Raw genomic sequence first — 25,021 nt, 5'->3', positions numbered from 1 at the left:
GGATAATGGCAAAGCCCACAGAAGGCAAGATCATGTGCAAGAGAGAATAAGCCTCAGGGTGATTGGAAGTGGATAAATAGGAGTGATGGACTTACTCCCCACGAGTCAGCATAGACCGGCTGGAACAAAAGACATCCTTCTATGTTGGGATGTTATGGGTACAGCATACACTTAGTGGCCACTTTATTACGGCTGTACACCAACTCATTAGTAGAGATACGTGGTTCGTCCGTCATGCGGCAGCAACTCAATGCACAAAACCATGCAGACATGGTCAGGGCTCAGCTATTGTTCAGATCTAGCATCAGAATCGGGAAGAAATTACTTCGACTGTAGAATAACTGTTGGTGCCAGACAGGGTGGTTTGAGTATCACAGCAACTGCTGATATGCTGGGATTTTCACGCACAGCAGAGTTTCCAGAGAGTTGTGCAAAAAAAAAGTGTCCAGTGAGCGGCAGTTCTGTGGGTGAAAACACCTTATTAATGAGAGAGGTCAGAGGAGAATGGCCAGCCATTTCAAGCTGACAGTAAAACAGATAACCATGCCTTACATCAGTGGTTTGCAGAAGAGCATCTCTGAACGTGTCACATGTTGAACCTTGAAGTGGATGATCTACAGAAGCAGAAGACCATGGACATGCACTCAGTGGCCATTTTATTCAGTACTGGACATTTTATTAGGCTACTGAGTGTACGTTTATATAATTACATAAGTGATATATCTCTTATTCTCCTTATCTACAAAACATTTAACATTTCATTTTTGATCACTTGATTTGACTCAGCATTTATAATAAGCCAGTGCAAATTCCAGAGATGAAAATAGATTTCCTGATTCTGTAGCTGAGTGAGTTAACTCTACTTCTGAGAATGTTTCTTGTGGTCATGGAGATAAAAAAAATCATAGTTTCTTTGGGTTAAAACTAAGCAAGGGAACTGGTGGAGGGGTGTGGGAGTATTGGTGACTAGGCAATGTCCAACATGGACAACACAAGGGTATAGCAGGAACCTGATGGGTCCAGGGCTTAATACTGGGCTACTGTAACTTTTGCTGAAGAGATTGCAAGGGCATCAGCAAGAGCACAAAGCACTTTGGGTTCTCTCCCAGCAATCAGATGGTTTGGGCTGTCCGTTATGGTGGTGGAGGGTGTAATAGGAGTCCAAATGTTCCTTGTAGGGCTTAGGGATTGCACATGCTGTGTCTGATTCATAGGAACTGTATTAATTAAAACTTCTTTGTCCTCCAGTTTGCCCACAGTTTGCTTCCAAATAGATTTAGCCCGATGGTGAGGTTATCAGTGTCCAAGTAACATTGTTAAGAAGTGAGTTGGGACCCCAAGTTAATAAGTAGAATGGCTCATTAATTTAGTATTTGAGTTGTGTGTCTTCTATCAAAGAAGCAATGAAAACTTTCTGATTTTAATTGCTGTTTGTTCTGTATTCTATCAGTAGAATTGACTTAAGACCCCTCTTCTGTATAAGTATTGGCATCATGGGTTAAATTTATTTTATTAAATGTCTGCTAGCTTGCAAATGTGTTTATGCTGCCTCTTTGAAAGTGAATTTCCATTAGTCACAATTTGTTGCTCTTTTATCTTTGTCCTGCTCATTTTCAGTGTTCAAATATGTGATCAATTCAATTCTGAAAGCTGCTTTTGATATTTTGATCTCCTTTTCAAGAAGGCAATTATAAAAACTTGTTGATGTTTTTAAAGAGTGTCCAGACTTTCCACTGAAGAGTTTTTTGCTCCCTGACTACTTTTGTATGGCTGTCAAATTCTTTACAGATCAAGAGCTCTTTGTAGTTCTTTCCCTCAACTTGGCCCTGGCATTTCATTGGCGCGACCTATTGAGGTAGTGGAAGGCACATGTGGAAAGCCAGGAAGATTTGCCAGCTCTGTAGATCAGGATTTACGTTCAGCTCAGCCTTGGGGAATGATGGGCTTCTCTGTCTAGGTCTATGAGGTTCAATGTGAAATCAGAATATCTTCTTCCTGCTTCAAAAATAATGGAAAAATATTTTCAACTGTCTCTGGAGCTGTTCATTACTTATCAAGCCATGTATCCAAATAAAACTCTGAAATTTGTCTTCTTCAAATAGTCATGAAAGAAAGACAGAGCATGAAAGTTATTGAGAGAGGAACATCAAACATACCTCCTTTCACAAAAAAGGAACAGCATCTCAATCATCAACCCCCAACATCCTCCCATGAAACAGAACAAGAACATTGATCCTTCCAAAAATAACCCTCCCCCGCACAATAAACTAACAGAACATCAACCCCCAAATGCCCTCCCCTCACACAACAAAATGTAAAAGGAACGGGCGATTTAAAAAAAACACAGACTATGAAATCCGTAAGTCTGAAGAAGTCCACTGTCCATAAACCATAAACGCAGAACCATGATACCATCCTCTGATATCACCGACATTCGTCGAAAGAGAGGGGCACCACATGAGGCAGTGAGACCTACCTGCCCGACACAGCAATAGGCCGCTCACGGACGCCCCCGGCAGTGATCAGGTAGTCGGCGGTGAAACTCTCGCTCGTCGTCTGCATTCGTCTCGATGTCTTAGTCTTCCTCGACAATTTAATCAGCGATAAATAGACGCTTTAAATGGCGAAATAGAGGCACACCCCATCTCGAGGTATGTTTGCATTGAGTCTGACTGGGTATGCGCCGGAATCCTCTCAGAGCCAGTAAAGCTCTGGATCACTCGAGCGATCTTCAAACTGTAAATTGCAGGCTCTAACAGTCTCAGAAACACATTTAAGGTGAAAGGCAGATGTAAAGAGGTAAAAAAGGGATCTTTGTTATGTGGAAGATGTCGACCACGGAGGCATTGTACTCTGGTGCCATCCTGACTGGAAACACTGGTATGAAAATTGATACACAGAGGAAGGGCTGGAAATCTTTCACAAGCGAAGGGGAAAGAGTTAAAATTTTTTGTCAGTGGCCTTTAAAATTATCCTAAAGATGATCGTTTGGTTCCTGGTCGTTATATGACCTGAGAGAATGCTTGGTTTAACAGCATCAGGGAAGCTTTGAATTTAATCTGTTCTGTACCAGTTCTGGAAAACAATTATCCTCAGTTTAATCCTCCCCTTTTACAAACAAAAGGCTTTGAGAGATAATAAACTAAAGCAGAATAGTTTGATTAACGAAGTGATGTATATTCACTATCTAAGGCTAGAGGGCCTTCTTTTTTTGCCACGCTCAGCTTTCTAAACGCAGAAGCTGATACCTCTTAGATCAGGGGTGGGCAAACTTTTTGACTTGTGGGCCACAAAGGGTTCTAAAATTTGACAGGGGGGCCGGACCAGGAGCAGATGGACGGAGTGTTTTGGTAATACACCTCATAAGAGAAAATAAAATATCATGGGATATGTAGAAAACATGTGCTTTAATTTCAATTGAAAAGGAACAAATGCATTACAACAAAATATCTGTCTTTGAAGTCCCATGGTATTTAGCTATTTATTGAAATGACTTTTAAAACACTGAAAATTAAATGAATAAAATACAGCTTTTTTTAATAGTACCAGTTATTATTTTAAAGCACTGAAAATTCTGTTATCCTTCAAGATATTATCATCATCACTCTCCTCCTGAATGTCTTTATTTCAAAAACGGTAGGAGATGCAGGTCTACTTGTCCTGCTCCTTCTTATTCAATTGTCCTCTGTGCCAAAACTCAACAATGACCAGCACAAGGACAGAACAGTGACAGCGCGCCAGTATGCGGAGCGCGTTATTTGATCTGGAGCGCATTTTTTATTTTGAGAACGTACGTGCACCTGCACACTACTCATGTCCATCACTTAACAGAAATGACATATAACATGTAAGGCTTATTGAAAAAAATATTTTCAAATGCATTTTTACATAACACAACGAAGAAACTTATTTTTAATTTCAGTGGGAACAGTGTTGTTGGTCTCCCTTTTTAGCCAGCGCATCAAAGTCTGGATTTAGTTTTGTTGTGGCGATTCTCAGGATGGATCTGAGGTGTTAACAAGGTTTATTAATATAATTTCATCAAGTTCTGCGGGCCGGATTAAAAAGCTTAACGGGCCGCATATGGCCCGTGGGCCGTAGTTTGCCCATGCCTGTCTTAGATCAAAGTTTTGTTTTTAAGTAAATTAAACTTCTTTGTTTAGCTTCTTGTCATAAATAGATGCCAGTCTTCAGTTAATGTAAATGTGAAGCAGTAAGTAGCCTGAAGTTAAAAAGGACAGCTTTGCAAAGATGTGCTGGCTATAGCTGAGACTTGCTAACCCATAACATGAGGCTAACTGTTCAATTGATGCAGTATAAGGCAATGGAGTTCTGTTAACAGGGCTTGAATCAAACCAGACAATGCTGGCTAGGTTATTTAGTTCAAAGAAACTTGCAGAACAGACTGATACCATCACTTAGCACATCAAATAACTGATTTATTTATTAGTTAGAAGGTTTGTCTGCTCAGAGAATCTGCTCACAGTACTAATGGTGGGTACCTGGCAGGTCTGTCCCAAGCAGCTTTTAGCATGTTTATGTGAAAAAGTATTTGGAAAAATATCATGTGTGCGCAGTTACCCAAATTGCAGAAACCAGTATAAATGTAGAGAGAATGGGTGAACTAGAATCCATTCTTTCGCCTTCAATTCTGTAACAAACAATTTGTTTATCTGCAACTTGTTAGTATGTCATTTTAGCTTACAGCAATTGTACCCATGTTTGGGAAATCCTTTGTGTTTTAGAAATGGATTGTAATTTGGAAATCTATTAGAAATCCATAGAATCATAGAACAGTACAGCACAGAAACAGGCCTTTTGGCCCTTCTTGGCTGTGCCAAACCATTTTTCTGCCTAGTCCCACTGACCTGCAGCTGGGCCATATCCCTCCAAACCCTTCTCATCCATACACCTGTCCAAGTTTTTCTTAAATGTCAAAAGTGAGCCCACATTCACCACTTCAACTGGCAGCTCATTCCACACTCCCACCACTCTCTGTGTGAAGAAGCCCCCCCCAATGTTCCCTTTAAACTTTTCCCCCATCACCCTTAACCCATGGCCTCTGGTTTTTTTCTCCCCTAGCCTCAGTGGAAAAAGCCTGGTTGCATTCACTCTATCTATACCGATCATAATTTTATACATCTCTATCAAATCACCCTTCATTCTCCTACACTCCAGGGAATAAAGTCCTAACCTATTCAACCTATTCATCCACTCTAAGTTTTAAATGTGTTTTAAGAATTTTGTTTGAATTTAAACTTGTATCACTAAAAATAAATGAGCTGTATTTAAACCACTTTGTTAGCTGGAAGCATCTCCTCCCTGGTAGGGAGGGGGACCCACTGCTCAAATTGTGGGTATAGGCAGCTAAACTCACCATGGAGGATAAACAGGGATGTAAGCTAGCCTTTGAAAATTTGGTGGTTACAGTATAACTGTCTTTAGTGAGGGTACTTGTAGCTATCTGCATCGGATAGGGTTTAAGATCTTTGTCTGACCTTGGAAGTTTGCGGTCAGCAACCCCAATACCATCACTACAGCAGCTAGATGGGCCAAATATTCATTTCTTTATGAAGCCTCATGATTTTATGTAACTTTAGAACTAATCAGAGAAGAGTATCTGATTTACAGCAAAGCAATCAGTACTGTTAGTCAGAAGGTTATGTGAGCCTTGGAAGTGTTGGTCCAGGAGACTGTAAATGCCCAAAGGGGCACAGTCTGAGTGACAGAGGACTCTCAGGAGTGAGCTTGCAGACAAGTTAATAGCAAAAGAGATAAGCATGAATGACGCACACTTTAATGGAAATGTCTGTTATTAATATTAATTGTAGGCTGAAATTCATTGGAAAGCACTTTTGCAAATGTTTTTGTATTGAATAGATTTGCTGAAGAGCTGATCTCTGATTCACTTTAGTGAAATCTGATGTTAAATTTGAAATTTCTGGCATGAAATTCGGCTATTTATTTATTTACTTATTTAGAGATAAGCCCTTCCAGCTCTTAGAACTGCACTGCCCCACAGCCCCAGTCAACCCTGATTTAACCCGAATCTAATCACTGTAAGCAGAAACCCGAGGACCTGGAGAAAACCTGGAGCATTCTACGGGGAGGACACACAGGGACTCCTTATGGAGGACGCTGGGATTGAACTCCAAACTCCGAAGACCTGAGCTGTAATAGTGTCACACTAACTGCCACGCTAGGGTGTCGCCCACTTTCTTGTTAATATTAACATGATTCAGATTTCAGCTGGAAGAACAAAGGATGCATGGAAGCCTTCACCCAGTAACCTCTGATTCGGGGCCTCTATTCACCTCCCTCATTTGGAGCTGAATATTCCTTTGATACTCACACATCTGCGATCCTGTATTGCAGGGGTTTATTTGTAACACAGAAGCTCCATGTTCTCAGATGGAGATAAGAGACCCCACGGTTCTGCCTAGAGCATATATGTCAAACTCAAGGCCCGCGGGCCGTGGAATTATCTTTCGCCCGCAAGATAATATCTAATTACTATTAAAGCTGGCCCCAGTAATCGAAGCGCCTATGGCGTATGATATGGCTAATGCTGAGTTTATTCAGGTACCAGGTTTTCAGGGTTTTTAGTGTTTATTCGGCAGTCTTGCTCGGCAGTCTTCTTCATAAGAAACGGAATTTGTAAAGTGAAACACTTTGTAGTTATAGCAGAGACTGAGACACATGACAGCAGGCTGAAAAAACGGAGGCAACGAAAGCTGCGTTCGCACGCGTCCGACTGATCCGGCCCGCATGAAGCTGCATTTTGCTCAATCCGGCCCGTGACCTAAAATGAGTTTGACACCCCTGGCCTAGAGGGTAGAAAAAGCAGAATGATTTGATAAAAATAAGGCCAAAATTTATTTCTCAATCGCCTTGCATGAGCCTGGACAAACATTCTGCAGAGCTGCTTTGGGCAGGGACATTTGTGAGCAGATGATGTTGTCCTATGTTCCCACAGCAGGGTGCCAGCCATGGAAAATCTTACATTGGCCAGGGAGAGGGGCACTCTTCAAGGCATGGCAGGGCTGCCACTTCTCAGGCAGGCAAATTGGCCCATTAAACCGGCACCAGGTTTAAAACAATCCCCCTGGGAGAAATATGGCAGCCTGGTTTTGTAGTGGTTAGTGTAATGCTTTACAATGCCAGGGATCAGATGATTGGTGTTCAAATCCCGCTGCTGTCTACAAAGATTTTGTATTTTCTTTCTTTGACTGCGAGGGTTTCCTCTCTGGGTGGTCTAATTTCCTCCTACATTCCAAAGACATACAGGTTAGGGTAAGTAAGTTGCGGGCATGTTATGTTGGCGCAGGAAGCATAGTGAAACTTGCAGGCCACCTCCAGCACATCCTTGGATTGTGTTGGTCATTGATGCAAACAACACATCTCACTGTATATTTTGATATCTCGATGTATCTGTGACAAATAAAGCTAATCTAATCTAAAAAGGTTGCTGAAAGAATGATAGGTAATGCTTTTAAATAAAAATAACAAGAACTACAGTGGTGCTAGAGAGTTTGTGAACCCGGTAGAATTTTCTCTATTTCTGCATAAATATGACCTAAAATGTGGTCAGATCTTCACATAAGTCGTAAAACTAGATAAAGCGAACCCAATTAAATAAATAACACAAAATACATTATACTGTGCTGAATTTCCTCCATTTGTAGATGACAACTCTTATTGTGGACTGATGAACACTCAAGTCTTTAGAAATGCTTTTGTAACCTTTTCCAGCTTCATACATCGCTACAGTTCTTCTTCTAAGGTCCTCTGAAAGGTATTTTGATTGAGGCATCATGCACATAGACAGACTCTGTCAGTAACCTGACATTGTGTATCTTTTTCATATGGCAGGGCACCTTTATAACCCACGCCTCCAATCTCATCTCATTGATTGGAACACTTGACTCCAAGTAGCTTTTGTAGAAGGCATTACCCCAGAGGTTCACATACTTTTTTCAAGAGATGCATGTGATATTGGATCATTTTTCTCAATAAATAAATGAACTAGTATAATGTTTTTGAGTTATTTATTTAATTGGGTTCTCTTTATGTAATTTTTGGACTTGAGTGAAGATATGATCACTTTTTAGGTAATATTTATGCGGAAGTAGAGATGATTCTACGGGGTCTAGACCCATTGTACATATATTCAATTGGTCAGGAAGCATTTTAGATTTCCAGCATCTATATTTTCATTTGTTTTGGAGGTGAAGGTTTTTAAAAATTGATTTATTTAAATATGTGAGTATGTTTTCCATCTAACATTGAGAATCCTTTTTAGAAAAATATTACAAAGTTTTTGGCACTTTTACTTTTTCACAGGTGCTGACGGATTGCGAGAGTTGGTGAAGACTTTGAAGTTGTAGGTTTGTTGGCTGAGCACGGGCTATCACTACGGCCGTGACTTTTGTGACTGCTGTGGCTGATCACCTGCATTAGGAGGGGCTCTTTGTCTTTCTGCTGAGCTGGAGCTTCTCTGCCAGTGCAAGCCAGTGCTGTAAAGCATACTGGAAGGCACAGCATGGCCCAAAGCACAGGCAACTGACTATTTCAGTTTGGAGGAGGATCTGCCCCTCCTGCTGCAACACTGCAAATTTCCTTCTTTGTTTTCTGACTTCTCTGTGGCAGATTTCCATGATTTTACAATTAGGAAGCGTCACTTTCTAAAAGTCTCCTCACTGTCTGTAATATAGCACCATATACACCTTTATAACAGCTGTGTAGTATACAAGCAATAAGCATCAGTCACAATAGTTGAAGACTACCAGTTTAGTTTATGTGGGAAAGAGGCAGTGATTGGAGTTGTGATTTATAAAGTAATAGGGTGAGCTGGGCCACAGTTAGCATACCAATTTAGAAAGGAAAGAAATTACTTTTAGAAGGTGACCTTTACTTGTTGCTTGTTTATCTGTAAAATCATGAAAATCAATGGCACTGAAGGTTATGAGCCAAAAACTGAAGCTAATTAAGTTACTTCCAGCACTCAGTCCATAGTTTTGTAGATTCCAGCTCTTCAAATCTTCAGTTACTGTAGCTACCTTGTTAAAATGGTGGGAGTTTCTGCCTTCACCTGGCCTTTGAGGTTATGATGTGCAGATCACTACCATTTTTGGATAAAAAATGTTTTATTCATTTCAATCTAATCCTTCTGTTAATTACTGTATAATTACATCCATGTCCATCTCTGCCAATGGGACCAGGTCCCTTCTGTTCATTCTCTTTGAGCCTTTCATGGATACTGAGTGCTTCAACTAACTCCTCTCTCTGCTCTTATTAGAATGGATGCTGGTACCAAACCCTCAGTTTTGCAAAATGGCAATTATGTTCGGCTAAATAATCACTTTCCTTCAATGTAATTGTTAGTATCAGAAACATTGTGAGATGTTCCAGAAGGTATTTATATATTTATGTAAATGCATTAAAATATTTCATTGGCTGTAAAGTGTTCTGGGAGTGACCTGAGGCCATGCAAAGTTATTATCTATAGGCTTGAGTTTTAAAGAAGCTTCTATTCACACACGTTCTGTGTCTAAGTCAATGATGCTGTAGTCTGAATTTTCACTTTTTCCCTTATTATCCTGCTCAGTCTTTCAAATAAAGTTTCACCAACAAAATGGTTTTCACCGACGAAATTCTTAGAAGTGAAGGTCCCTTTATCCTGTAAATTATGGGTAAATTAGGTTTTCATTTCTAAGTATTTTGTTTGTGCAATCAAAGATCCTGTGATTTGAGCCACATGATAACAATTGAATTCATCTGCAAGCCGCTGGAACCCTTGAAGCAACGAGAGTGAACCTTTAATAACCTCCTGCTGTAAGTTTGTTAAAGGCATTGTTTTGTTACGTTAGGGTTATATACTGTTACATGTCTTGTCATTCTATGAACCTTCAGCAAGACTGTTTATTAAAATTAAAGCAAGTTTGCAGAACTTTCCACTCAAATGAGCATTCTTCCATCAAATTTGCGGAGCAGGATGAATCTATAAATCAAAGGAAGAATCCACCATTGTGCATGTGTTTTTCACTCAGGAAGACCTAATCTTCTACTGAAAGACTCCTTATTATGAGAGATGTTTCCTGTGCAAAGGAATCACATTTTCAGAAGATCAAAGCATCAGATGAAAGTCTCATTCTCTTAGAGGGTTGCGCTGGGAGTAACACCTTCAAGTGATGGTTTACTATTAAAGAAAAAAATAGAGAAGTGAAAAACCTGAAGTGTCTCACATCCTTTGGACCCAGAGGACTCCATAACAGGTGACAGGGTCTTAGAAAAGATGACTGCAGAGTCAGCAAGAGGATTCATTATGACCTTTCAAGACTGCTTAGATTCTGGAAGAATGACATATTGAAAATAGCAAAAATAACACTTCCAATTGAAAATTAAGAGAGAGACAAAATAAAGAAATGTTGACCTGATGGCCCAGTTTCTATTGCTGTAAATGTTTTTGAATTGATCATTACGTATCTGGTAATAGGGCACAGATGAATCTGCAGTACCAATGAGTCAACGTAGTTTAATGAAGGGAAGATCAGGGTCAACAAATGTAAAACGTTTTTCAAAGTAGCTATCATTTTAGGTGATGGGGATCATGTTGACAGAATACTTATGGCGATTCAAAATGTGGTTGATAAGTGTTTAAGAAATGAAACAAAGACCCACAGGATGAGAGTATCATTTCAACATTGGTAATTATAGGAAAAACTCCCTCTTCTCAAATTGACCTTATTAAAGAGTGGTTCTCACTGTTAAGGAATGAAATCCGATGATTGATTTAACAGATCTATTTTGAGGTTGTCATACTGTTACTGGTGAGGTGCCATAATGTGTTATTGGACCCTCAGCAATTCATAACCTGATTTAAAGACTTGGTCAAAAAGCAGAATGTAAACTGCCCGAATATGTTAATGACACAGAGCTGGATGAGAACATGAACACAAAGTCTGGAATTGGTAGGATGGTAGCAGATGGGACAAGTATTGTTGACTCCATCAATTTCTTTGGCAATGAGTTCCAGACATCAGTAACTCTATGGACTGCACCTCATGTCCTATTTTTTTCACCTTAAACCTATGTTGTTTTGTATATGATACCTGTAACATGGGATAAAGTTTCAGCTATCATTTTATAATTGTTGCCCCCTCCTTCCAATTTCTTGTGGCTCATCCGGGGAAATTGAGGGGAGGTCAGAAACAAGAAGTGTGCTTGTAGGTCCTAATCAATGGCCCCTCAGAGCTTTGTAAAGTAGCAATTAATGATGTTCTGAAGGAACGACAAAGAACGATGGAAGCTCCCCTCCAAGAGTAGGTTGGATTTGGTGGTTGTCCAGTGACCCCTGCTGGACAAGTAGTCTCAGATATAACACTACCCATGGTTGAGTTGCCTCAGAGATTTGTGAGGTACAGGAATACCTTACCTTTGGATCTCTACCCTCATCCTCAACCACTGGCCTTTATCTTGCATGTACAAAAGTCATCCTTAAGATCAATAGGGAGGGTAGAGAATTGGCATGGAAACTTTACAGCCTTCTTCAGTCATTTTATTTGATTTGGTTCAAACCAATATATAAATGACAAGCTCAAGGTTTCTTAACTGTCATTTGTCAGAGCAACCCATTGCCCACAGCCTCTCTCACAGAAGTCTATGCTTTATGTAGCCAATTTTCCCCATGAAAGATTCAATGCCCTTTTGGGAAGAGCATTCCAAGCTGCAGTAACCCTTAGGATAAAGAGGTTTCCTTTCCATATTTGGCGATTTTATTAAATTGGTAAATCTGAACCATATCATTTCCTCCTGCTCTTCCTCGTCCTCACCTTAACTCATTGTTGACTAACGTCTGCACATATCTCTTTGCTATATTCAGGTAGATGCAGATGATGTTATTACCAGAGACGAACAGATTTACCTGCTGCTTCATGCTAAACACAAGTGTGAACAGAAATTGAAGTCCAGGATAACTAAAGCTACTGGTGAGTCCTCCAGCAATTCTGACCAAGTACTGTATTTACTGTATTAAAGATCGCAAGTTGCTTCACAAGAATGCAGTGTTACAAGCCATAACAGAAGAGATAGCCAGTGGGGTGGGGAGGAAGGTGATTGAAAAGGTTTTAAGGAATCTCAAAAGAAGGATGTAGATGAGAATTAGAGGGATGCAATTCCAAACTTCTGTGCATGTGCAGTTGAGTGCATGGCTGCTAATGACAGGGGAACAGAAGTGGAGAGTGCAGCATGCAGAATTTAGAGGTGTGCAGAGTTTCTGTGTTGGGGAAAGGGAGAAATCTAAACAGCACCAGTGGGTGAATTGGGATAAATACGGTGGCTAATGTGAAGGATTAATAATCACAGTAAAAAAGAAAGCAGAATGTTGGAAGTATTCATCAGGTCTGGCAGCATCTGCCAAGGGAGAAACAGATTTAATATTTCAGGGCTGTGACTTTTCAGCAGAACCTTGGAAGTTTAGAATTGAACACATCCTGAGTTGCAGTAGAAAACTGAACAACATGCGTGTTGTTACTGGTGCTTGGCAAGGACTGTTAATTACTAAATTTTTCAGGGGAAAATATTAATATAGCAAGATGAATGAGGGTAAAGGAGGGAACAGGAGAGCTATTTGCGCTTTGAAATAAACACTGCAACTGTTGGAAATCTGAATAAAGAGAATACCAAGGGTGAGTTCATTGTCAGATGCACGAGTACATATATACACATGTACAATAAAATACTTAATTGCAGCAGCATCACAGGTTCAAAGGTTCATTTATTGTCAAAGTATGTCTGCACTATACAATTCTGAGAATTGTCTTCTCCAGATAGCCACAAAACAAGAAAACCATGGAAGTCGTTCAAAGAAATACATCAACAACAACCCCCTGCACAAAAAACTTACAAATCGCCCCATATTAAAACTTACAAATTGCACCAAAGTTAAATAGCGCAGCAGCAGCAAGAGCACCAAACCCCCCCCACCCTTCCAAGCAGTAAAGAACATCAAACCTCAACGCCCCTGCACAAAAAACACTTACAAATCACGCAGTGGCAGCAATAGTATCAACCACCTCCGCCCCCATGCAGAAAAGCAAATCAGCAAACTGTGAGAATATCAAACCCCACCCCCTACAAATCAAATTGCTCAGATGACAAGAAAGACTGAAATTTGTTTTTTGCAGAATAGTGCAAAATATGTAAATTACTATAAATTGCAAAAATTGAAGTAATTAAATCATTTATTTTCCAATTTTAGAGCATAAAATATTTATTTTGTAATGTAGGGATTAGAGTTTTGCCAGCTAGTTCAAAAATCGAATGGTTGGAGATAATTAGCTATTCTTGAAGCCAGTGGTGTTGGACTTGAGGCTTCTTTACCTCCTGCGCAGTCGTAGCTGTGAAAAGATGGCATGGTCTGGATGCTGGGGAACTTTGATGTATGTTATCTTTTTGAATGTGGGAATGCAATTAAGATGGCATGTGTGGAGAACAAAGTAATTGATGATAAATTTACAGCTTGATGCCTTTTATCACAACTAGTTTGAAGGTGAGATGTGGTTCCTCAAACGTATTGGGTTTTGAGTGTAAAGACAAAATGGTTGAAATTGGAGAGAGGTGGAGAAACAGGTGCTGCCCAAACTGCTATTCCCAGAATTTCATTTCTGATTTTCGACAACTGCGGTCTTTTGCATTTCAATGATTATAACGGGGGATAAAATGCCTCTTATAATAAACAGGACGAACAGAAATAGCAGGAGATGCAGCAAGTTTAAAGCCAGTACTGCTCATCAGATGGATGTGGACAAATTTAAATAGAAATGTAAAGCTATGCTGCTGGATTTTAAATGGTGAAAGTGACAATCTAGACATAATATAATATGAAATAGTGAAACTGAGGACTCAAACTAACCCTGTTTGAAAAATATGCAGAGTGACAAGAGCTGTGGAACAGGAAAGTGAGACAAATATGTACAGTGACAGGAACAGTGAAGTGTGTGTGCATGATGATAAAATTGGTGAAGTTTGTAGGAAGTGTGAAATGAGTGGTAACTGGAACACCCAATAGTAGGTGGAAGTGTGAGGTGTACATGCATCTGTGATGGTAGGAATTGTGAAATCTATGCACAGTGGAGGGTGGTAAAAGACTTGTGAGCAATTTGAGTGCTCAGTGACAGGAATCGTGAGCGCTGCCTACACAAAGACAAGAAGTGTGAGAAGTGTGTCCCGGTGAGTAGAGTTGGAAAATATGAATCAAAGGTGACAGGATCTATATAGAGTGTGTGCACGGTGACAGAATTTAGAGAAATTGTGCTTAATAACAAGATCTGCGAACTGCTTTTGAAAGGTATTCTGTATGTGCAAAGTTACAGGAAACTTATAAATCATGCATATTCTGTCAACTTGTGCGACACAACATAAATTTGGGCTTGGACTTGTGAAACTATGAAACACACAAATACTGACACGCATGGTGATAGCTCTGTGAGTGATAGCTGACAGTGTAAACATGTGTTCCTAGATATGATAACCCACAGCCAAGCAAGGACACCCTTCAGTTATTTATAGAACAATAGACAGTGCTTTGCCAGTTGTGACTGACTAGGGATTATTAGGCTGGGTTTTTGCCTGCTTCTGGAAAACAGCGTCTATTCTAAAGTCAAAAGTTGAAGAAAAGTGAGCTGAAGATCAACGCCTGTGCAGTCGGACAGAGTTGGGAGTGGAGGGGGCAAGAACTCCGAGGAATCAGCTTGGTTTACGAGCAGTCACATTTGGCTTCAGTAGAGACACTTGGAGAGAGCAGCTGAGCTGAGGGAGACAAGGGCAGCCTATTGAACTCAAGTCATTAAATAATGAAATTGGCTCCAAGTTGTTTGCTTGCTGAAAGAGCTCAACCTCTCGGTGATATGTAAAGGCTAGCTGTGAAATATTCCACAGTTTATTATTATTTATTTTTATAAGAGGCACTGAGTGATCTTTCCCTTTTGCCAGCTTAGCAAGCCATCTCAGAGCTCGTGCTGGAGGGTGGGCAGGAGGGTATGGGCAGCTGAGGAAACCGCGGCTCTGCGTTTGGCAGGATGCCCTCGCCCTTCTGACTGACACCCTGAGTCATGGCATCAAATGCTGACAAAAAGGCTCATTTGGCAGAACTGCACTACCTCCGCCACCTCTGACAGTCACAGCAGTGATATTGTGAGTCTAGAGGTGATGTTTTAAAACATCTTTTTCTAATAAAGATAAATTATCTGTAGAATTGGTTAAGAGTAAAGCACTTACAGAATACAAAAAGATTTCGTGCTGAACGCAGTCCTTTGATATATAATTACATGCAACTTTTATATAGTTGGAAAGGAAAAGGCTAGCTTTTCTGTCACATCTTCGTAACCTCAGGGAGCTCCGATGATCCTGAGAGCCAATGAAATGCTTTCTGAAGTTGTATAGGAACACGTTGCAGCCACTTGAGGACTTGTACTCTCACAAACCGCGGTGGGATATGCGGTCTGATCGTATCTTTTACTGATCATAACAGCCGTGTTTGTGTTGCTAACTTTACAATTAAAAAGAGGGCCCAGAATTTCTGCATTTTAACCTTGACCAGAAATAGGAAGTCATCAATGTAGATTATTAGTATATATCTGGAACAAACTTCTAATTTTAACCTGGTTTTGGATTCTTTATTAACCAAAGTTAAGTGAAAAGGTTAATATTCACTAATATAGAAAAATAAGGATTTTTCCAAGTAGTTCTACCTCGCTGTCTTTTGGAATGCATGATCTAGATTAAACCAGTTACCTAATTCCAACATCATCAAAGACAGCTAAGGGAGTGTTTCTAAGTTGCAGCTTATGGCTATACCCACTCATGGGGAAGGCTTTGGGAGTAAACCCTGAGGGAAAATCTGGAGCTGGAGCCCCTAAGGCAGTCCGATGTTGAGTTCAACGCTGACTGGCACCTCCTGCCAATCTGTATTATCAGGCTCTACCGTTCCTTTCGATTTATCAATTGCATGAAGAGGGGAAGCCTGTTGCATAGGCAATAGCCTGCTCTCCGAATCATACTGCCCTGGTTTATGTACTGGCCTGCCTATCACACAGGTGGCAGCTTAGGACACAACATCCATAGTCGACCTCGACCAACGGACGGCGTCTCTGTTAGGTTGCATATCCAAACTTTAGCGATGGCTCCTGCGCATGAGGGAATATTCACATTAGATTAGTGTGCTCGAGCCGATCAGTCAATCATTCATGCAGTGAACGTGGGATCTAGGGTTAGTGAGAGACACAGTAAACCATTCTAATCCCTAGAAATACTATCCCACAACTGGAAGAGTACACAATGTTCAGAAGGTTCTGTGCAATAAATCTCTTAGACCTGCTACATGCAAGATAGAAAAAGTACATTTCTCTGATAACTGGAATGACTGGGCAGTTGCCCAAGGGGATTGTGGGATGGCTGTTTTTAGCAGTCTGGTTAGGGGTTGTATACTGAGTTTTACTGCAAACATACCTAACCTTGTTTCAAGTTTCTCTGCCACACAGAAGCATGCTCTGTACACTAGGCTACCACTGATTGCTCTCTCCAAAACCTAAAATTAGCCTCTAAGAATATTTCATTCCCAAATACCACAATATCGTTTTTTTTCTTTTTCTCTGGATGACAGTGTGTCACTATTTTAACACAGCGCAGCTTTGCGAAATCCAAACACGCATGCAAGCAGGACCCAACCGACAGTGTGGGCTCGTAGAAACTTGGGCCAGGGAGGAAGGGCAGCCAAAAATAACTTTCTTGTTTACCAAAATCTTGGTAATTTAAGATTATTTTTCAAGTTAAAGGAATGTGGAGATTGAATATTTGTAAATGGACTGATGCTGCTGGAAGAGAAGAGGCTGGTGCAAGGTCTTGTCATATATTTATCATAATTATTTGTTGTTGATCTGACTTCATTCCTCTCTGTTGTGTTGCTACATGCTGTATTAACGCTGCATAGAGATCTGTCAAACTCCTGCACTTCAGTCCAGTCATTTCTCAATCCTGTTATATTCCATTGCAGTGCTCAATAAAGCATGTTATATGGCCATTGCATGGAGCAGCCGTGGCTGTCTTGCTCATGAACGAGCGACTACGTAAGCGTCTTGGCTTACCGTGCTACCTAACTGGGAGCAACCATTGCTCCCAATCCCAGAACAATATGCTCCCATTTTCTCAGAGAGAATTAAACCTGGGAAATGCCTGGACAAAATTCCACTTTGATGCAAAGTAACCTGGAAATATCATTATTACATTTTATTCTGGAATGCTTCAGTTTTCAATCACATAACTTTTTGTGAAAACTGCATAATAATATATAAAATACCCACTAACATGAGGGACATATGCAGTGTATTTTATACAATATTACATGAAGTATTGTGTATATTATGTATAGGAATCTTAAATCCAATAGTGTATAGATGTGCTATACCCAGTAATACTGGAAATATTATATAACGTTATATCTGGTAACACAGAAGTTCTAAGTTGTTGCATGAAAGCCAAACAGTGTCTCTGAAGAAAGATTAAACATTTGGGTGGGTTCTCATTCAAAAGATGAGTTTAAGAGGCTCCCCACAGGAGTGCAGCTTCTGCCTCTTTGTTACTCAGCACTGAGAAGAGATTGTGATGCACCATCAATAACTCTCCGAGACGTGAGGCGAGATAAAGGCTTTTATTGGCTGGAAGAAAGAACAAGCAGCAATTGACCACCACACTACATCCTGGTGACTGAGGCCGGGGCTCAGGCCTCAATCGCCTTTATACCGGGGTCCGTGGGAGGAGCCACAGGAGCAGTCAGCGGGGGCGTGTCCAGACAGGTATATGTAGTTCACCACAGATTGCCAGCCAACTAAAGGCACCTTTCGGATGGGTGCCAGTCATCAACAGCACATGCAGTGCTTTGGGGAAGAGGGAAGCAGCATTGACAGGGATGTTCATTTCCATGCTTCTGTCTTTTAGACCCACAAACCCTCTGCCACACTGAGCCCTTTACTTGTAACAACTGAGTACTCGTAATACTTGTTTCAGTCTTTGTAATTGAATCATTTTTAGGGATGTGGGCGTTGCTGACATGGTTGGTATTTATTGCCAATTCTGAGTTAATCATAAGGTGGTGGTGAGTGAACTTTAAAGGTAATCCTAAAATGCTGTTGGATAGCGACTTAAGATCCTGGATTTAGAACAGGAAGGAATAGCGATATACGACTAAGCTAGGATTGTATGTGACTTGGAAAGATGTCTGAAGGTGGTTGTGATCATGCCTTGCTGTCTTTGTCCTTACTGGAAAGACACTGGCTTGAGAGCTGTTGTCCAAGAAGCCACAGTAACTTTGTAGTTGTTGCACACGGTTTCTCTTGTACACTGGTGGGGAGGTGAGTGAATATTTTAGATGATGGGTGGACGCCTGTCAGGTGGGATGCTTTATCCAGGATGGCGTCAAGCTTCTTGAGTATTATTGGAGATTCAGTAGAGAGTATTCTGTTATTCCGCTGATTTGTGCCTGGTAGATGATGAAGAGTTTTTGGGATGGCGGACGTTGAGTCATTTGCTGCAGGATGCCGAGCTTCTGGCGCTCTGTACCTGACTGATCCAAATGAGCTCTTGGTCAATGATTCCTCCCTCAAGGTAGTGAGGTATTTGTTAAGGATAGTATCACTGAATGTCAGGTGTAGGTGGTTAGACTCTTTCTTACTGGAGGTGATTCTTGGCATATTTGTAGCACAGAAGTTGCTTGGCATTTACTGTACCACTGCTAGAATGTTGCCCTGAGGAGAGGTATTTCCCAAATATCATGTAATAGCTTGAGCATAGAATGAGTAACGTGTGTATGAGTGGGCTTCAGTGAATGTTAACAGACTTCAATATCAGCAGAGAGACCCCTTAAATGATGTTATTTTCTATCTTTAGCAATGCCGGTTTACCAGGACAGGAGCTAAGTTTGTGTCTTGAGAGATTGAAACATGCACTGCACGATGATTGAGTTCCTTAGGTATACATTATCACACAGGAAATATATACTAGAAGGATCCCTGCCAATTTTGTGATTGCTGTCATTTCTCCCAGAAATGAAAATTAACATGTTTTTTTTAATCCTGGGATGGTGAACTTACCATACAAGGAAAGACTGTGTCAACCTGGCCAGTATTTACCAGACTTTAGAAAAGAAGGAAAGTACAGAATTCCAATAGGGATTATCAAACTGGATACAGAGAGGATGTTTCTCTGGCTGGAGGTGGGGGGTAAACTGATTTTCTTTTTCACTCCTGCCTCCAGAACTCCAGCACAGCTTTTAGTAAGAACCGATACAAACCCAGCGTTAAGCTCAAGTAATAATCCCTGACTCCCCGCATGCTTGACAGATGTGGTGTCCCAGGAGTAGGCACCTCAAAGAACTGGAGACGTAGTACTATACTGTCTCTGCAAAATTCTGACAGAATTAAGAAATTAAGTTCAGTTCCTTCTCCCAGCCAACGTCCCCACCATCAATGTTGCACTTGCACCCAGACAGCCCCAGTGGCTGGTCGTACCGTCTGTGCATCCAGCATCAGACCCTCCACTCCGAACTGCAGCATTTTACGAAATTTCTGAGAAATATCATGAGGAACATTCTGACTGGCTGCATCACTGCCTGCTGTGGAAACACCAAAAGAGGCTGCAGAGGTTTGTAGACTCAGTCAATTCCATCATGGCACAACCCTACCCTCCATCGTGGACATCTACAAAAGGCAGTGCCTCAATCAGGTGGCACACATCATGAAAGACCTTCTCATTACTACCATCAGGAGGAGGTAGAGGGTCCCGAAAGCCCACACTCAACACTTTAGGAACAGCTTCTTCCTCTCTTCCACCAGATTTCTGGACAGTACCGCACTCTTCCTCTTGCACTGTTTGTTTGTTTTTTATTGCAACTTACTTCTAATATTTTATGACTTGCTGCCTCAACACAACAGATTTCATGACATGTGTAATTGATAATAAGTCTGATTGTGATTGGGATTTTTGATTTGGAATGTTCTCAGTATTTCCTTTCAAAATCATGACGACCCCACTGACTCATGGGAATCCTTGATCAAACTGGAGATGTATCCAGGAAGACGTTGATCACCATGAATTTCTTCACTGGGGTAAATGCAAAAAGCAGAGCCTCCCAAACAACCTGTATCACCTGTGGCAAAGGTTACAGATTACAGAGCAGAAGACTTTAAAGGTTAAAGGTTAACCTTATTGTCATACGAACATCGGAACATACAGTGAAACGTGCATTTGCATCAACAACCTACACGGACCAAGGATGTACTGGGGCGGCTGCAAATATCGCGATGCTCCCACACCAACACAGCATGCCCATAACTTACTAACTCAAGCATGTGCATTTTGAACTTTGAGCTTTGCTCTAATATAAGGGAAGAGATATCTAGTGTAACATTGATGCAGATAGTGTGTTCTACTGGAAAAGGCAGAAAATATTGCAACATTTACAAACAAAGAGCTAGATAATTAATCTGAGCTGGAGGTTTGAGGGGCTGCAGATACTGGAATCTGGGGCAAGAATTGCACTGCCGAACAAACTTAGTAGGTCAAGCATCAATTGTGGAGGCAAAGGGATGGTTGATGTCTTAAATTGAGACCCTGCATCAGGACTGAGAGTGTAAAAAGATGATGGCCAATGTAAAGAAGTGAGAAGGCAGGAACCAAATTGAGGGGATGATGGGTATCTGTAATGAACATAGTAAAATTGAATATGAAGGGAATCTTGATCCAGCAATGCCCTTAACTGAGATAAATTGCTTTGCTCAGTTCCTTTCACAATGTTCCAGTTGTCAATCAGCATTAAGGTGAAAGATGTTTGTTGTTGTTTACCTCAGACTCCTGTATTCCTAATGAAGGCCTGATTGTCATACCAGTGTCCCTCAAACATCTGGTAGAATAAACACAAGGCACTGACTTGCCAGGAGTGACGTTCAGCTGTCGTCTACAGACTTGAGCCATTATTCCTCGGCCAAGTGAGTGAGGGATCTTAGTCTGCAGTTCACTTGCATCCAGGTCCAATAAGCCTCCAGCTGGATCAGAACATGAAAATGCACACGCGTCATGTCATCCCAGAGATAAACTTGGCCATGCTGATACATAACAAATTTTAACAGCAGTATTTTAGAAATATAATGATGTGAATTGTTAACAGGTCTGAAATCTATATAGTCCCCTCCTTGACATTGGTAGATGCATTTACTCTTGTCTTGCTTGAAGGCACAAGCAACAGGAGTTCAAATCCCAACTGAGGTGATTAAAATCAGTTAATAAATCTAAAATTGAAAAAAACTAGTTCCTGGGAAGCTATCTATTTTTGTTCCATCCACACTCTCAAAAGTATTTTCTGAAATAGACGAGCAAACCGCTCAGTTTTAAGTAGGGTTGGGCAGTACACCGAAAATAAATCAAATCAAGCTTTTTGGTCTACAGATTTATATTTCTACCCTGATCCATGCTCAAAATATCTTCCTGGGTCAGGTGGAATCGCTTTCCCTTTTAAGTTAAGAATTCATGACCAGGTTCACCTCATGACTTGACCACAAAATATAGTCAGTGTCATCAGCATAGTACTGAGAGAGTGTCATCAGTATAGAGCTGAGAGGATACTGCCCATCAGGACAGTGAATGTGAATTTAACTTTATATCTAATTTACAATAAATCTAATCCAGGATGGCGATTTTAATTTTATTCTTTTAATGAGCATGAAAGAAAGTAAACCAGTTGTCCAAAAACTTGTTCCATGTTGGTAGTATGAAATCTGATATGTATATATAATATTTACTCCTCAAAATCTACTGGAAGGGTAAGAAAACCAATGTCAATGTCTTCTCCATGTCAACTTCAGCAGCATCGAGACCCAAGTTACTCTCAGTCCATTCTTTTGGGTAGGCCAGATGATTTACATGCCCACCACAGGACTGTTGAAAAGACATTCTGTTCCTAGCTTAGTCACAGAAGAGAATGCCAGGTAGACCAGGAAAAAAAATTCGAAGAATGTGCTCAAGTCTTTAAAATAGTGCAACATTCCCACTGACTCCTGGAGTATTTTGGTACTGGACTTGTCAAAGTGGAGACGGCATTTGGGATGGTACTGAGAATCTTAGGGCTATACATTAGGACCACACAGACTCCCTGAGTTTGCACTGAATGGGGCAGGCCACCTCATGAACACCCACCCATCACAGCAGAGACCTACTGCCACTTCTGTGGAAGAGCCTACAGTTCTTGTGTTGGTCTCTCTGAACACCACAAAACTGGAGTGCAAGTAAGTCATCCTCAATCCTGACAGGCAACTTAGGAAGGAGAAATGCAGAAGTGCAAATGTATATATTCTGCCTCTGAAGTTGTGGTTCCATTGACGCCACTAAGCAGTGTGTTTAGTGCCACTTATAATGTCACCTTCACTAAGTTATAATATACGAGTGGGTTCTGACTCTTAATGTCTTCTAGACATAGAACTGCAAGTGATCACGAAGATACATCTGAAACTCTTAAATTCTCACAACCCCTGAGTGAAGACATTTTACCTCATATTCCCCTTAAACTTTTCACCTTTCACCCTTAACCCGTGACCTGTGGTTGTAGTCCCACCCAACCTCAGAACGCATGGGTTTCTTCTTTAGTTTGCTTTCTGCGACTGCTCCAAGTCCAGTGTCTGCTAATGTATAATACATCAATATTTACATATACAAGAGAATTGATAAAGAGTGTGCTCTTCTTGGCAGTGGCAATGAGGAACTCAACAACTGGGTAATATCTAACTCAAGCCTCGCCACGAATCAGTCACCGTTCTCTGAACTCATTCCCTGAAACAGTTCTTTCCAGTTCTGTCCCTGTTTCCTAGTAGGATTCATTTTGGCTGAATTACTTGAGCTTTGATACCAATATGTTTTATGATTATCCATGTCAGGTGGAAAGTGGAGCATTTTATGAAATATTTTAATACTCTGAGACAATGGTAATGTCTAGATTATAGTTGCATTTCCATCATATTGGGCTTTCTACGTGTTTGTAATGTGTTCCCTTATTTTTATGACAGTTGTGTTGGTGGTTCTTCATCAGTTTGCAAAAAAAAAAGTACATCTGTGATTAATTTCTTCATATTTGTAGCAAGGCTCAATCTTGGGTGACAGTGGCTAGTTGCAAGATATTTTAATAGCTGGCCTAGATGTCGTAGGCGATGTGAGTTTGCTGACGTGGAAGGACATTGATGTTATACGTTCTTTGAGTCTTGCAATGTACTCTCAATTTGCCTGAGGTCATTGGCCTGAAAAGCTGACTCGCTTTCAGTCAGCGCTGATGCATCCTGACCTGCAGCAGTTTGCAGAACGTACAGCTATGCCTTCAGCTTTCAAGCATCTGCAGTATTTTGCTTTTAGTTTGTTAATGTGTAAGGCTGGAGTAGGAAACATGTTTCAGAAGGTGCTTTTGATGTCAGAGAAATGTATACAATATACTGATGCACCAGCAATAACTCTCGGAGACAGGAGGCGAACGTTCGATAGGCTTTTATTAGCAGCAAAAGTGACCACAACATCTTGGAGACTGAGGGAGGAGCAGTGCCTCCAATCGCCTTTATACAGGGGTCTGTGGGAGGAGCCACAGGAGCAGTCAGCAGGGGGGCATGTCCAGACAGGTATACACACATAGTTTACCACATATACATCCTGAAATTTTTCTTTGCAAACATTGACAAAAGCCAAGGAAAATGAATGAATGCCCCAAAGCATGAATGACGGTTAAAAAGTCAGAACCCTAAAGCCCCCTCAACCCCCCGTCCCATGCACAAGCAGCAGCAAAGCAATGACCTGCCCCCCACCTGCAAAAAAGCATCAGCACCCTCTGCCGAGCACTCAAGCGTGCAGCAAAGCTTCAATAAAGACACAGATGCACTACCCCAAAGACTACTTGTGTATTCTGTGTTGTGTGTTTATTATGTGTATTGTGGTAACTAGTTACATTAGTTGGGTGATGTGGCGGAACTGAAGAGAGTAAGTTATGTATCCATGCTTATTTCATGGCAGTTTGTAGCCTGAGACCGCATAGGTCATACCTTTGCCGACTGCTGAGATAATGCTCAATTGTATGTTTGCTAATTGCTGATGGAGGATGAAAATAGGGAATTCGACTCTGGAGCAATCACTTGGATCAGTTTTGCTGCTACAGCTGGTACATAAAGTGCTTTTGGGGGGGGGGTCCAACCCTCTTTCATGTGGCATTGACATTTCCTTCAGTTTTATTTTTCTTGGCATATTTGATTTGTTTAATATCCAAAGCTGACCTGCTTCTCTTGTCTTTATTTAGGGTGTCCTATGTACTGCAGGCCATACTGATTCACACAACTTTAATCCCACCTGCCCCTGAGCATTTCCTTCATTGCTTTATTATGTTTTTGTACTTTGCTCCACGGTAGGATTTTGTGCTCCCCAATGGGATGGCATCCTCTGCTGGCCCGAAGGACCACCAGGCAAATTGGTTCCAGTGCAGTGTCCAGATTACATATACGATTTCAACCACCAAGGTAGGAGCTACAAATTCCTCCAGACTGCTGTATTTGAATTTACATTTCTTAGAATGTATCAGAGAGGCCATGAAGGCAGAAAGATTGCTTTCATTGTGAGTTTGAATAATAAACTGTATTCTTGAAAGAAATGGACCAAGGGTGACGTAAATTTGCTTGCGAAACTTCCAGGGAGTAAGCCTTGCAACGCCCACCAAATGCTGGAGAAACTCAGCAGGCCAGGCAGCATCTATGGAAAAGTGAGTAGTCGACGTTTAGGGCCAACTGTACTCTTTTCCATAGATGCTGCCTGACCTGCTGAGTTCCACCAGCATTTGGTTGTGTTACTTGGCTTTCCAGCGTTTGCAGATTTTCTCTCGTTTGAGAGAGTAAGCCTTGGTGTTTTCTTCATAGATGGTAAATAATTAGCTCCTCATACCCTTGGTCCTCATGCCCAT

The 25,021-nt window shown here is 41.0% G+C and overlaps 1 protein-coding gene across 1 annotated transcript in view; it reads left to right on the top strand.

Moving 5' to 3' along the window:
* pth1r (parathyroid hormone 1 receptor) overlaps positions 1-25,021 on the top strand; it is a 92,968-nt gene that overhangs the window by 42,158 nt on the left and 25,789 nt on the right. The window contains exons 2-3 of the mRNA XM_073049124.1: positions 11,882-11,987; positions 24,477-24,584. Coding sequence (XP_072905225.1) covers positions 11,882-11,987; positions 24,477-24,584 — 214 coding nt within the window. The remainder of the gene's footprint in view (positions 1-11,881; positions 11,988-24,476; positions 24,585-25,021) is intronic.

Source organism: Hemitrygon akajei, chromosome 1 (assembly GCF_048418815.1).
Source record: "Hemitrygon akajei chromosome 1, sHemAka1.3, whole genome shotgun sequence".
Lineage (NCBI taxonomy): Eukaryota > Metazoa > Chordata > Chondrichthyes > Myliobatiformes > Dasyatidae > Hemitrygon > Hemitrygon akajei.
The sequence above is the reverse complement of the archived record's forward strand: the minus strand, read 5'-3'. Positions and strand labels throughout refer to the sequence as shown.